General features: G+C 42.4%; 1 protein-coding gene across 1 annotated transcript; it reads right to left on the bottom strand.

The window, feature by feature from the left end:
• Window positions 1–13,827: 13,827 nt before the first annotated feature.
• Window positions 13,828–14,403, bottom strand: LOC144769804 (olfactory receptor 5V1-like). The gene has a single exon (XM_078653991.1). The coding sequence runs from the start codon at window positions 14,401–14,403 to the stop codon at window positions 13,828–13,830; it is 576 nt and encodes a 191-aa protein (XP_078510117.1).
• Window positions 14,404–15,768: the final 1,365 nt, after the last annotated feature.

The following is a 15,768-nucleotide window of genomic DNA, read 5'->3' as shown; positions in this document are numbered from 1 at the left end:
CTTGCCATGACTGTTGTTTGCCCACAGTGGGATACCACAGAACGAGGTTGAATTAGCACCCTTGGAACTTCAGTATTGCTACCAAGTGAGAGTACCTTACAGCCTCGTAAAGGAGGCCTTCTGGAAGTTGTCAGTGACATGCTGGCACTCCTCACCCAGTGGAAGCACTTCTGAAAGAAAGCAAAGGAGCATATAGAAGCCAGCCAGGAGGTTATAAAACAGTGGTATGACCAGAAGGCCACGTTGGCTAGAAACTGTGGGTGATGGACTTGTCGAGCCCTGTGTCTTACCAGGCTGTTGGTCTGGGACCTATGAGATAAAAGAGCCCAAGGGTGAGGTACCTACCTGTTTGATCTCAAGACCCCCAGGAGCTGTTTATGGGTTTTGCATGTAAATTGCCTCAAATATCACTTTGAGAGCTCTGAGGTTACCATGCTCCTGGTCACAGGTGATGGAGGAGAGGATGAGAGAGATCCTCACCTCGGCCTTCATTCTTCCAAGGAGCAGGATGGGTAAGTGGAGGGAGTTAGTGTCTCCCTGCCCTTGACCATTGAGCAACAGAGGGAGTGCCACCAGTTTTTAGGGAAGTTTGCCTCTCTCTTCTCTCTTACCCCATGGCTCACTACATGTTAGACCCCTTGGTATTGACACTGGGGACAGTATGCCTCTGAAGAATAAGATCTATGGGATATCTGACAAAGTGAGCACCAGCATTATGGAGGAGGTTTCCAAAGAGCTGGAACTGGAGATTATTGAGCTCCCCCAGCAGTCCTTGGTCCAGCCCAATGGTGCTTGTCCCAAAAGCAGCCCCTCCAGGTACCACCCCAGAACTCTGGTACTGTGTGGATTACCAACTGCTCAATGCAGTCATCAAGACTGACCCTCACCACATGCCCAAATGCTGGTATTTCATATTTCCGGAGCTGCTAAGCTCATTGATCAGTGGAGGGTGGTAAAGTGTCTTAGCATGTTTGATCTGATGTCAGAGTATAGGTAAATCCTCCAACTGAGGGAGGCAAAGAGTGGTCTGAGTTCTCTACCTCAAAAGGCTACTTTCAGTTTCCATTGAATAACGTCCCTGCTACCATCCAGAGTTTGGTTTACCAGCTTCTGGCTGGGTTAGAGTACTTCAGTGTTGCTTACCTATATATCATTGAGCTCTTTAGCTGCAGCTGGGAGGACCATTTCTGCCAACTCAGAGAAGTGCTTCAGGCTCTGAAGAGGGCAGGCCTCACTATCAAAGACAGTACGTGCCTGATAGGGTAGGATTGCTCTACTTGGCTCACCAAGTAGAAGAAGGCAAGGTGCAGATCCAAACCATTCTGACTTGTGAAAATCCCAAGACCATGACAGAGCTGAGGCCTTTCATGACCTCACTGGTTATTACAGTAGATTTGTCAAGGAGTATGATTCAATTTTCGCTCCCTTAGCAGAACTGACCTCAAAGAAATAGGCCAGAAAGGTGATCTGAACAGAGGTGTACTAGACCCCTTTGACACACTGCAGAAGGCCAAGTGAAAAATACCCATGCTAAAGGCCACCAACGTCTCTCAGGAATTTATCCTGCAGAAAGATGTCTCAGACGATAGTATAAGGGCCGTGCTGTCACATTTAACGGAAGAGTATCTAGATTAAACAGTACCATTTATCAGCAGCAAGTTACTTCCCAGAGAACAGAGGTGGAATGCAATAGAAAAGGAGGAATTTGCAGTGGTCTGGGAACTGAAGAAGTTGAGACCATATATGTTTAGGACTCACTTCCAAGTTCAGACAGACCACAGACCCATCAGGTGGCTAATGCAGACGAGGGATTTGAATCCCAAACTGTTCAGGTGGTCCATCTTCTTAGATTACAGTGGAGCATTACCCAGAAACATACCACACAAGTGCAGATGGTCCCTCTATGATGCTGGATAGTTCTTCTCACTTTCAGCTGGGGGCACACATGTTATAACTCACATCCTATTTGTGGTTTTTCACAAACGTTTTCCCTTCAATCTTCTAGTTTTCAAGACTTCATTTTTGCTGGCTTCAGAACTCTGCACACTGCTATTCAATGCTAATGTGCTTGCACTCTCTCCTTAAAACATGGTGAAATTGACTTACACCCAACTGGCACAAATAAATTACTTATACATCCCTAGCAAAGTGGTACCAAATGTACCAGGGCCTGTAAATGCAGTGCTACTAGTTTGCATGTGGAACTGGTTGTGTCATCTATTTGCCAGTTTTAGGAAGTTGCATTTTTTGTCCCAACCAATTGATGCCTGCATCCTGTATCCTGGATCACATGACTATGTTTAGCTGGTAGTGGATCTTGGTGTATTCTCCGCAGGCAGTGAGACAACATGGAGGCTAGGTTTTGGCAGGGTGTGCCATTCTGACCTAACAATGGGGAGAGGCTGTCACCTTCCACACTTGCACATTACAAAGGGTTTTTTCCACTAGTCTTTTGTGTCACCAGACAAGCTGGGGCCAGGCCAGGGAGGAAGGAAACCTCACACCTCTGGGTTAAATAGTGGACCTCAGACCCCAACTGTTCAGTACACATCTAGACCTTCAGAAGATTCATGTACTGATTTGCTTTGCTGCAAGAAGGACTGACACTCTTTTGCCCTGCTGTGCTGCCCTGCTGCCCTCCTGCCAATGGTGAGAAGGAAAGATTGAACCTTTATCTTGAAACCCAAGACAGCCAAGTGACACCAAGGGCTAGTTGGATGGACACCTGATCAAAACCTCAGGTGCAGAACAGGCTCGAACCACCTTCAACCCAGAGCCTGGACTATGTACGGTGTGAGTCACACTCTTCCAAGTTTTGCCACCCCAGTTCTGGACCTTTAGAAGGGGGCCTGACCATGCCCTGCCAGTCCATTTGAGGCCCCAGCAGAACTGATACAGAATGACGCATCGCCTCACAAGACTCCACATTGGAAACATTGTGCAAAACATCTTCAATGCAAGACTTTGCATCACAGCCCACTGCCCCTCAGAATCAGTGCTGCCTGACACATCTCCTCATAGGATTTTGCATTGTCACTGCAGCTCCTCATAACTGCTGCTGCAAGATGCATATCCAAGCAAAGATCTGCCATTGCCACCCCGATTCCTCAGAAATACCCTGGGCAACACATTTCCATGCAAGGACCTCGCATTGTCCCAGCAGCTCACTTAGGAACGCCACTAATCGTAAATCCGGTTTTGTAAAGCACACACTACTCATATGGGTCTCAAGGCGCTGGGGGGCGTTGTGGAAATTAAGTGAGCTATTGCCCTGTGTGATGCATCTTCACACAATGACTTTTTAGCACCACTGCTGTGTGACACATTCTCAACGCAGGACTTCGCACAGCTCCTCAACCAGTATTTAAGGTACTTTGCTCAGTGGACCTAAGGTGTCCTTGTATCTTACCACACTCCATTGCAGTCAGCTTGAACCTGTGAATTTGCCCCAGTCTGGGGAGATCAGATAACCATAGTTGGCGCTTTGTGCATTTTGGGATCATTTTCCCTTAAATCTCTAAAATTGCATGTCTACAATTCTACTGATTGATCTTTGGATGTTTATCAAATTTAAATTGGTGTGGGATTATTCTTGTGCCAGTTTTTTACTTTATTACTGTGTTAAGTGCTCTATAAACTTTACACATTGCCTATAAGTTAAGCCTGAATACTTTTGAGCTTAGTTACCAGACGCTTAAGCACAAGTTTTTTTTTGGGACTGCACCCAGAAAGGATTGTGGTTGCTGCATGAGTAGGGCTTCACCCCCTAAACCAGAAACCCATTACAAGTACCATCACATATATAAACCCTATTATAACATGTTCAACTTAACATGTTTTAACCCTACGTGACAAACACATTTTCCAGTTTCAAATTTTCTGAGCTTCTATTTTACAAAAGAACAAACTTTATTGCATTGTTAATAACAAAATCCTCTTTTTTCTTGAGGACTTGCTTTTAAAGGCACCCCCAAATCAATAAAGAAAACTTTAAAAAACAACAATGTATGTTTTTTCAATTGAATTATTTTGTATTTTTTTGTTGAATTATTTTTCTTTCACATAGGATTTTAAAATTCTATGTCCTTCAGGCTGTGTATGATAGGTTTTCATAGTGGAGTAACTAACAGCAAAATACAACAATAACATTTTGTTTTCTTTTATTAAATATGCAGATGTTGGCCAAATATACGTAGAATACACAGATCCAGTGAATAAAATGACCACAGTAATGTGGGAGGTACATGTAGAAAAGGCCTTCCAATGACAAAAAAAGACTTTATTTACCGACTGTCTGAGATTATCTTGATGCGAGATATAATGGTAAAAATAAATGACATTATGAACACAATGACACCAATTATGTTGGAAAGTGCCGCTATAATGCCATGCTGGTGTACGAAAATGTCATAAGGCTGTACTGGCACAGAAAGAGTTAATGATTGTATGTGACTGTGAGAAAGTCATCCTTTTGGCCCTGATTAACCCCACTGTTTGCTTGGTACTGGTGCTAACTGACTCCGACTCTGCCCTGGGCTCTACTTACCAGACCCATGTCCAGTGATTTGCTGTAAAGGTATATGGTGGTTACACTTCACAGTGACAGGCCCTTGTAAGGCCCTAGTAAATAATAAGGCAAGGGGTATTAAAAAATACCTATACATCCCCAGCAGGGCAGGGAAGTTTAGAGGCCCAGTAGATTTTCTACATGAGAGTATCCACTGCTGTGGACCCGCTGTTATTTTAAACGCAGTTCTGCATTGCGGACTGTCTTTAAAATGAAATGATATACTAATTCGACATTGGAATTAAAGGTACTCACAAAGTAGGGATAGAAAGGATTATAGAGAACATTCTTCAACTTCTTTTTTGAGTTTCCCCAGGAGTTGAGGTACAGCTTGCTCCTTGTTCAAGAAGTCTCAGGAACAACAAAGACTTCAAGTTCATCTGCTGCCAGAACTGCGAACAGTGTGTTTTATGCTGCAACAGAAGAAAAAGTAACCCAATGCCGTCAACGAAGCCACTGTCTGCTCTGTGTCCTGAAGGCACTGTAAAGGGCAATGCTGTACTTCTCATCTTTGCCCTGGTCTCACTGAGGACGTCATCCAATGCCACAACCAAGCCGCTGCATGCACTGCATCCTGTGGGCACCTCACTTCATACTGCCTTGCTTCATGACGCACCCTGGTATCTTTGCTGATGCCACTCCATGCCGACACCGATGCTGCCGTTTGCACTGTGGTTCAAGGACACCTGTCGTAAGTCACACAATGCACTGCACTCATCCCACCCTGCAGCCTTGGCCTACTGATGCCAGCAGCATCGACTCCAGTTCGTCATCTGACAACAGCTGTTCAGCAACAACAACGCCGCTGCTTACACCATGACTTGCCAGCACTGCGTGGAGCATTGCATCACTTTACACCGCAGCCTGGTGTCACCAATACCTCTGGATGACTGTCATCGGTGCCGGTGCTTGCACCTTAGTTCAAGGACACAGCTTATAAGTCACACAATGCACCACGCTCATCCCGCGCCAGCCTTGGCCAACTGATGCCAGCGTCATCGTCTCCAGTTTGTCAGCTGACGACAGCTCTTTAGCAACAACCTGCCAGCACCACACCCGCACTGTTGCACTTCACAATTTAGCCCTGATGCCTGCTGAAACTGGCACTCTCGACTTTAACCACAAGGAGTTCGAACTGCAACGCATGTGATTTAAAGGGCCACTGACTCCTGCTCCGACCTCCCGAACTGACGACTGCTGACTGTTAGGTGGCACTCACCTGCTCTCCAGGTTGTTTTACCTTGATGACGAGACCCTCTGGAAAATAGCGGCATGACAATAATGACTGAACACTTCACCGTCAATCTGAAAGCTCCCAGGGGGGAACGGGATGGGACGAGAAGCGAGACAAGAAAAAATGAAGATTCCAGGTGTCTTTGTTTGGGACAGGAAGTTTTCTGGACTTTTCAGTGGGCTGTGATGGGAATTCTTCAGGAAGTACTAGGAGACCTTGAACCTTCCACTGTTTGTAAAGAATGGAAGCTTGCATTCAAGACTAAGTTCCCAATTACATAAAGAATAAACAACAGGTAGATGTAATTGTCAGTCTAACATAAATTAAATTATCATTAATTGTGAACAACAACCTCCTGTTCTTTCTTAGCTAAAAACTGTTTTGGTTGCACAAGAAATACGGAAAGTTATTCACAGATACAAAGATACATCTTATCTTGGATGGGTAATCTGAAATAAACAATGCAATTGTTACTGTCCAATTACAATAAATACAAATAGCCTTGGTCTATAATTGTGCATCTCACAGAACACTAATATGTGAGTTCGGTAGTCAGAAGTCATTAGGTGAGACTCAAAATTTGGGAAACAAAATAAATAAAATACAACAAACAATAGTAATGTCTTTCTCAAAATGTTTGTGGAAGTCACTGATTATTGACAGTTCTTGAGCCTTCATTTCTGGATGCCCTTAATTTAGGACATTTTGGTTAAACGTCACCGCAATGCAAAACTGACTGTGTAGACTCCCAAATTGTTTGAAAGCTTGATTTAACTCACCATGATATGCAGTACTTTAATTACCGCAATTTACATTTTGCGTTGCTGGTCTTATCTAGGACATACGGGAGCCGAAGAATCGGATCAGGAAAGCTGAGGAGGGCAACCAGACAACTGGAAACTGAAGGGGAAGTCTTGCCTGTGGAAGAGGTCAGAGAGCAGCCGCGGCCGGTAGTGGGAGTACCGTCCGTGCGGTGACGTGGGGAGGGGGAGGGGCAGGGTGGGGGTAGTAATGTATGGATTACGGACCTTAAAAAATGCAATGCAGTGCACGCAAAGAAATTTGTTTTATTTATTTATATGTTTACTTACCTGTTAAGGTCTGTAATCCATACATTACTACCCCCAACCTTGCCCCTCCCCACGTCACTGCCCGACCAGAGAGAAATTCCCTCGGAGACCGAAGAGGTAGAGATCCAGCCACTGGATGGAGCTGGAGACAGGTAAGTGAGCGGGGAGCCGAGGCAAAGCGCTGAACGCGATGGAAGCGGTTTAAATACCCTCTCTAGTTGCTGTTGAGCTTATTTGAATAAACGTTGCACACATGCGTATGCCACTTGTCAGTTAAAGCATGTGAGCTTATTTGCATTTTACGATGCACTTGATTTCTGCAGCTGCTTGTTCTTGTTTCGGGGAATTTTAAAATACATGTGTTGTTTAATTGGACTTTACAATACACATGCTTTCTGCAGATGCTTGTACTTGCTTCAGGAATTTAAAATACACATGTCTTTTATTTGTCCTTTAACGTGCACATGCAATATTCAAAATCTCGTGAAAGTTTGGTAACTTACACATAAAAAGAAAGACTATGGTACAATACTACTCAAAATAACGATTTCCCTTGTGGCTTTCATGTTTTGACCATTATATCTTAGTTCACAGTGAATATGACATGTCCTTCAAAATATGCTAACAACAAGTGTTCATATATTTATCAAATTTTATTTTCTTTTTTTCATAGAAAGTGTATATATATCACAAAAACTTTTTTTTATATTTTTTCTTTCTTATATACCATCATCTCTTTGTTCACACATTCATTGTACTTATTTTAGACAGTTAGGACAAATATAAAAAGATGTATTTCATCATCATGATACATTTTTTCACAATTTTATACTATACAAAAATGATATAAAAAAACCTTTAATATCCACACCTCAATCACATTTACCAATCACCCATCCATACACTTGCATACAATACATTTAACAACCAGCTACTCCTTCTGTACATGAGGGTTAACAGAGAACAACTCTGACTGAGTAACCACAGAATATTATATGGGATCACACGCCAGGTCGACGCGCGTTTCGGTGGGTTTGTACCACCTTCCTCAGGACCTCCACAGAATCCCTTTCTGCTTATTGGGTAGATACAGGATATTCCTCAGTTAATGTGACTCATAGTCATGCGGTCTATCTCAGGGAACTTTCTATCACGTTAGGCTCCACATATCATGGATATAATCTTTAATCAAGTCTATTTACGAAGCGACCCCACTTTTCCAGCTTTTAAGCAGATCTCCTCTTCAAACTGTATTTCTTTTACATAATATTCCTTTCGGCTCTGCTTATATTTCTTTCTTCATAAAATTGTTTAAACAGGTCAGGGAGGACTTCACCTTTTTAAATTCTGCCCTGTGTTCTTCGCAATGGGATGTATAATTGCGTCCGCTTGAAAACCGCCAGTACTATGGTACAATATTACATCATGGTATAAGAACATTTCTTCGAACAAATATAAGCATATACTCTACCAATAATGATCAAACCATACAACTTCCTTTATGTATAACAGCATATCATGTTTAAGATATAACTTGCATGGAGAGGTGGAGAGGTTCATATCAAATTGGATGACATTAAGCAAGGCAAGCATGGGAGAGCAGACCTGTAACACTGACGCAGACTCTTCGGAATTCAACAGGAGGTCGGTGATGCCCTGCATTTATAAAAGTACTGTTTTGCAAGTCTTCCCAATGCCGTAGCCGGCCCATGGCACTGTGGTCAGTCATATCTGTTTGGATTTGTTGTTCACAATGCTGTGATAGTCCTGGATGGAGTTATCGACTTCAAAGAACTGTAATTCAAGTCTATTTTTGCTTGTTAATAATTTTGAGAACTGTGTGGTGGATTTTTATCAGTCTTGGTCTTGTTTCAAACAGATACAATATTGGATATTTTCTAAAGCTGGTGTGGTTTCCTTTTGCAGTGTTTTCACAGAAATACTGTTGGTTATGTGCAAATGCTTTACAAACTACCTCTGAAATAAGGCTGACTGATCGTGCCAAGCTACCAAGGGGGTGAGCAGGGATTATTTTAGAAGTGTATTCCGCTTATCCTGACCAAGAAGATGGGCTCATACTTGGACAGGATAACAACCTGGCAAATAGAGACCCCCACTTCTGAAACTGAAGAAGCAAAAAGCAGGAGGGTGGAGGGGCGGCCAAACTGGTCTTCAAAAGGAGAATGACACTTTAGGATTGTACAGGCTCACACCCACATCCTGCCAACCCAGCCACACAGGAGTCCCGTTATTTAGATTAGGAAGAGGGATGAAAGGGGAGAGTTAGGGAATCTTAGCTTTGCCAGTGGGTTGGATATTTTGGTCCCACCTCTGAGGAGAATATTTCTACATGTTGGATTTCAAAAGAATGGTGCTTTCTTGGACAATATTTTGCCACACTTTGGAGGAAGTGGTCATACACTTTGATGTCACACTGCATTCCATTGGTCAGGGGCACCCCCTTGCTTGAGACTCAGAAACACAATATAAATATGGAAGATTTTCCATGCAACTCAGGTCTCTGTCTGGAATAATCAAGAGAAATAGGACTGCCCTGCTGGAACCCCTGGTCGATATACCAAGAGGACTGCACTCATAAAGACTGCAACTGCTACACACTTTGGAACTACAGGCCTAAGGCCTTTGCTTTGCTTCAAAAGGATTATGGAAGGACTCCTTGAAAGCAACAAATACAAACGAGATAGACAGACAGACTCAAAAAGACTGAACTGATTCTTGTCGGGGGAGCCTCCAACCCTTGGCAGCCTTCCATCTGGCCTGCCAGCCTTGGAAGCCCTCCCTCTCCAGTCAACTCTGCTAAAAGTCTGGGTGTCATTATCAGTAATGACCTCTCTATGACTCCCCAGATCAGCGCAGTGGTGTCCGCCAGCCACTTCCAACTCAGGAAACTCCGGAAAATCTCCCGCCTACTTACTACCGAAGCGCTCACGTTAGCACTCCTGGCGTTAGTGATCAGTCGACTCGACTATGCTAACGCGCTGTACGTCGGCATCCCCGAGTACCAACTGAGAAGACTCCAGCTGATACAAAATCAAGCTGCTCGCCTGATCTACCACCAGCCAAAAGATCAGCATGTCCGCCCACTCCTAAAGAGTCTTCATTGGCTGCCGGTATCCGCCCGCTGTAAATTTAAGTTAGGCTGCACTATCTTCAAGTCCCTTTCTGGTCTAGGTCCCTCCTTTATTTCTTCCCTTCTCCATTCTTATACCCCGTCCGTGTTATCCGTCCCCAGGTTCAAGAGGAAAAAACACGGGGGCCTGAGGTTCTCTCTTCTGGCTCCATCCCTCTGGAACTCCCTTCCACTCTCCCTTAGACTTGCACCTTCATACTCTGGTTTCAGATCACTCCTTAAAACCTTCCTCTTCACTATCTCATACCCTTAGATTCTGTTTCACATCCTTTTTCACCACGCTCCAGCACAGCGCCAAGAAACCTAATGGTGTTAGCCACGCTCTACAAATCAATTTAACATAACATAACATAACATAACATAACAAAAAGCCTCATTTATGATGGTTGTTTCACATAAGGGATAGCAGATGGCCACCCAGCGATCATAAGCCAGCACATAGAACAGAAGAAATGCTGTGGATATCATATATTTGAAGCAGACATTGAAGAATATACCTGCCCTCCAAAAAGATCTGGGACAAAATTTGTAGAATACAATTGAAGTGCAACTGATGTCAATAATGGACAAGTGTGCAACGAAAACAAACATGGAAGCATGCAGATAGGGGTTAGAATATATACCTACCATAGAACAAAAGTTTCCAGTTATTGTTGTCTGGAAACCTAGTACAAAAACAACAAAAATTTTGAAATTGTATCTTTGGAAAATCTGAGAATCCAACAATTAGGACTTGATCAGTTTCCATTTGTCCAGCCATGACGAAAAATAACATGAATATAACAGAACTATGAATGTATTAACTGACTACTGGTTCACAGATGTAGGTTTGCTTGTCGGAAACATGACTCTTGCACTTTTGTGGAGCTCATTATGTTTTCACTGTTTTGGAAAAGAGTTCTCATAGAATATTGAAATTAAGCTCAGGCCGCACTCAATGAAGAGAAGATGTATGGCTTGATTATGAGCTAAGGTATTTTCTATAGCCTCCGATAAATAACAATACCACTGGGGTTCATTATTTATTGGGAGGAATAAAAATACCTTTTATGAGTTCATGGGCATTAACAACCAGATTTTTGTGTTTAACACACCAAAATCCAAATGATACTTTAAAAACCATGGTGCCATATTTATGTAGAAGTCATGTAGTGCAGCAAGTCACGTCGCTGCACTGCGTTGTTTGACGGGAAAAGGGCAGTTATTAACACAATATGTTATGTTATGTTAAATAAACTCAAGAGGCACATAGCTGCCCCAACAACAGAGCTTCCCAGCGCTATCTACGGGCTAAAGTGCTACATCAAAGCAGCTAAGGTAGGGATGCTCATAATTGCTGAAGAGCCACGTTTTGAGCTTTTTTCCAAAATGAAAGTGATTCTGGATATTTCTGAGATCTAGATGTGTTCTAGAAGGCTCGAGCTAATACAGGAAAAGAGCGGCAGCCAGCCAATTTCCTGTGGAAGCAAGGAGTAACTGCCAGTCAAGTAAGTGCTCTGGTTTGAAGGTTAGGTAGCAAAACATCAAACAGGATGGGACACCTTGAGTGTTCATGATTCTGTGTGCCATGTTGAGGGTTTTGAATTTAAATGGCCTTTCCAACGGAACCCAATGGAGCTTGTGAAAGAGCCCTGAAATGGGGCAAAACTTTGGGAGTGAAAACAGCAAACAGGCTGCCACATTTTGGACCAACTGTAACCTCTTTAAGATAGATTTCTTCCAACCCAGATAGAGGGTGTTACAGTAGTCTAGGCAGGATAAAAAAGAGATTGGCTAATCAACTTCAAATGTATTGCTGAAGACCAAAACAAGTATCGACTAGCGTGCTTACTTGTTTCTTGAGGCTAAGTTCATTGTTCAGCCATATGCCCAGATTTTTCACCACATATTTAGGTGTGGGAGGGGGGCAAGCAGTCTGGCCTCCACAGATTTTCCCCTGACTATGTATGTTTGCCAAACAATAGTTTTTCTGTTTAATTTTAATTCCATTTTAGGCAATTATGATCCATCCAGCTAGCCACTGACAGCATACATCTCTGACCTTTGTTAATATGGTACATTACTTACCCCTAGCGCTGGAACACAATTTTCTGCCTAGCATGAATGCAGGCACTCTTACACCATGGTGCAAGAGTGACAGCATCACAACCAGGATTTGTTTTGTGCAGAAAGTGACTATATCCAAGTGTGATGCAGAAGATAGCGCACATAGATGTATGAAAAAAAGAGAAAAAGTTAGGATATTCTCCTTGTTGTGCCTCCCCTGGGAAGGCTTGGAATTTTGGCACATTCCCAGTAACTGTAAATATGGTAATGCATCAAAATCCATGGGTTTTGAATGGGAGCACCCATGCACCTCACATGGAGCGCGTTCCTGGGACAGTGTGATGGACCGCAGCAATTTATATGGCATTTCATTACTTCTTATGTACCTTAGGCACCTTATGGTGATTATAAGCAACACCAGCTCAGAGCCCTCATGGAGAAAGGCCACCAGTAGCACAGCAACAGCAGCACAGTAGTGGCACAACATCATGGTGTCTTAGCAATTCCCAGAAATTGTCTTACTAGAAGGATTGTTATTCACTTACCACCTCCCTAGGCAGTCACTAGAGGCCGCTGCTTCCACACACAAGCTCGAGGAGTGCTCGGCGGCTGTGCGCTGAAAGTAACTGGATGCATCAATTTAGTGTTCCTTAGGAAAAAAGGAGGACTATCAACAGATGATCTGATCTCCTGCCAGGCAAAGAGCAAAATGGTAAAGGCATCAGGCACCCAATTCCTAGCCCAATGCCCCACTTGCTACTGAATCTCCCCATGACACTGTGCACTCACTACACCAACACCACCTGCAAACCACCAAGTTGTATTCCTAAACTCACCCAGCTCCATGCATGAGTTAGGCATAGTGGCTGTGGCAGCAGCATGATGAGGGAGCGTGGGAGCGGCCAGATGGGGGGAAGGCTAGAGAGAATGATTAAAGTTACAACAGTTGTATTCCTGCAGCAGCAAGGTCTATAGTGCCAACTCAAGTACAAAAGCAAGGACATAGCTGCCCGGCACTGCGTTGCTTATTGAGCGGTACTTGTATGATGTCTAGGACACCCAGAGTGGAGCATGGATAGGTGATTGTCAGTTGGATTGCTGTCCTAGTCTGTGGGCGGGCATGAGCATGACAAAATCCAGTCTAGATTCATGAAGCTACTCAGGACCACACAAGGTGGCCTTGCGTGTTTTGATAAATTACATGTTAGTTTTGCAATGCACATGCACCCCCTTGTGTGGTGCAAAAGTAATGCAACCCATACAGAAATATGGCATAGTATGTTTTCCACAGTATGGGTTGCATTGCAAGGGGCCCCTTCCTTCACAAAAACAATCATCCCTGCATTGCAGGCATTCTTGCAACATGGCACAAGAGTAACTGCACTGGCACAAGTCAGCAAATTATGCACTTGTGAAGGGAAAAGCACAAGGATGTGTTGTATTGTTGTTTATATGACTCATTCCTGTGCTTTTAAAATGATGTAGATAGGCACAGCAAAATGACAAGCAGTGTTGTGGTGCATAATTTTTTGTAAATGGGCCCATAGGCCATATCATAACAAGTCTAACGTGATTGCATAGTTAATAACAACCATCCCAAAATCAATAATACACAAGACAAAATGTCTTGAAAATTACGAATCCCCTCGTTTTATTGAGAACTTGCTTATGAAGTCATTTTAACACTCCCCAGTCATTAGACACAATTTCAAATGAAAACAGGAGTCATTAATTTTTTCTGTTGACCTATTATGTTAACCTATGCTGTATTATTTTTCTTTTGTAGAACTTTTTTAAAGTCTGTGTTTTTCAGACTGTATATGATAGGGTTACATAGTGGAGTAACAACAATATACAACAAGGACAACATTTTGTTTTCTTTTATTGAATATGCTGATGTTGGTCGAATATAGGTAAAAGTCAAAGATCCAGTGAATAAAATGACCATGGTAATGTGGGCGGTACATGTAGAAAAGGCCTTCCGCCTCCCCACAGCAGACTGAATTTTCAATATGACTGAGATGATCTTGATGTAAGATGTGATTATTAAAAAGAATGACATTGCAACCATAAGAGCACCAGCTATGTAGGTAAGTGTCTCTATATTGTTAGTGCTGGTGCAAGAAAGCTTCATTAGGGCAGTAAGATCACAGAAGAAGTGATTGATTGTATGTGACCCACAGAAAGACAGCTGGGATAATAATACTATATGTGGTATTGTATCCATGAAGCCAACAATCCAGCATGCGCTAGGCAGACAGATGCAAATTGTCTTATTCATGATGGTTCTGTACCGCAAGGGATGGCAGATGGCCACATAGCGATCATAAGCCATGACCGAGAGCAGAAAAAATTCTGTGGAGATCAGAGACCCAAATAAATATATTTGAAGAAGACACGGAGTTAGATAAATGTAATGGCTCTCTCCAAAAAATTGGGACAACATTTTTGGGAATACAACTGAAGTGCAACTGATGTCAATAAAGGACAAATGAATAAGGAAGGTATACATGGGGGTCTGCAGACTTGGGTTAGAATATATTATGACAATGATAAGAAGGTTTCCAGTCAATGTTGTCAGGTAAGCTAGTATAAAAATAACAAAAATTGGAACTTGCATCCCTGGAAAATCTGAAAATCCAACCATTAAGAATTTATTAGGTGAGGTTCGATTTGATGGTTCCATTTGTCCACCCATGTAGATTGGCTTTACATGTAGAAAAATGAAAACAAATAAAAGAGAACTGTGAATTCGATGTCAACTGTTTCGCTGATGGATTTTTTCTTGTCGAAAACACAACTCTTGCACTATTATCTCTAGAAATCAATAAAACATTGAGGAGATCCTTATGTTTTCACTGTTGGGAAAAAAAGTTCTAATAGAGAATAAGATAGGAAGGCACACAATGAAGAGAATACATTATATTTTGTCACAAGTTTTCAACACACCAACCATGATCCAGAAAGATGAAGTTGTGGGAAAAGGAAATATATTCATTTTTTTTCTTTTTTTTCTTTTATTAAAGATTTTTCACTTTTACGTGCAGGGCACGGCAACCTGTTACAACAAAATTAAATATGATATATTTCACTTTTTCTTCCATGTTAAAGAATAAGCCACAATACGATCAGAATGAAAAGCAATTGAAATACTTCAGTTCTTTCTAGTACATAAGGTCTCTTCACTTTAACATCTAATACCATTTAGAAGGAAAAAAAAAACATAATACAGAGGGTTTTTTTTTTTAGGAAAACATCAGACACTCACATTATATGGTCCAACAAACAATAAAACATATATATTTCTAACAGTTCAGTCCGTGCTCCCTTCTTTCCATCGGGTAATGGGACCCCAAATTTGTTTACCAAGCTTCCTTCCCTTTTTCCCCTTCCTAGCATATATCTCAGTGTCCAGGTTATATACTACTAGTACTTTGGCCAACCAATGATGAAATGAAGGTGGCAGAGGGTCTAACCATGCAGATGCTATGCAAAGTCTCATAACTGACATAGCTACAAATAAGAGTTCCCCCCCACTTTGCAATTGCCCCTCATCCTCCTTCACTCCCAAGAGAATTATCGAAGGGGTTAAGAGAATTTCAGTTCCTAGCACTTTATTTATAAAACCCTCGATGTCTTTTTTAAGCAATTGCAGGTGAGGGCATGTTGCAAATACATGTAGCAAATCTGAGTCCAAGCT

This window comes from Lissotriton helveticus, chromosome 7, assembly GCF_964261635.1.
Source record: "Lissotriton helveticus chromosome 7, aLisHel1.1, whole genome shotgun sequence".
NCBI lineage: Eukaryota > Metazoa > Chordata > Amphibia > Caudata > Salamandridae > Lissotriton > Lissotriton helveticus.
The sequence above is the reverse complement of the archived record's forward strand: the minus strand, read 5'-3'. Positions and strand labels throughout refer to the sequence as shown.

What these genes read in the sequence shown, in the direction of transcription:
- LOC144769804 (XM_078653991.1), bottom strand. Translation starts at nt 14,403, where the DNA reads ATGGCTTATGATCGCTATGTGGCCATCTGCCATCCCTTGCGGTACAGA.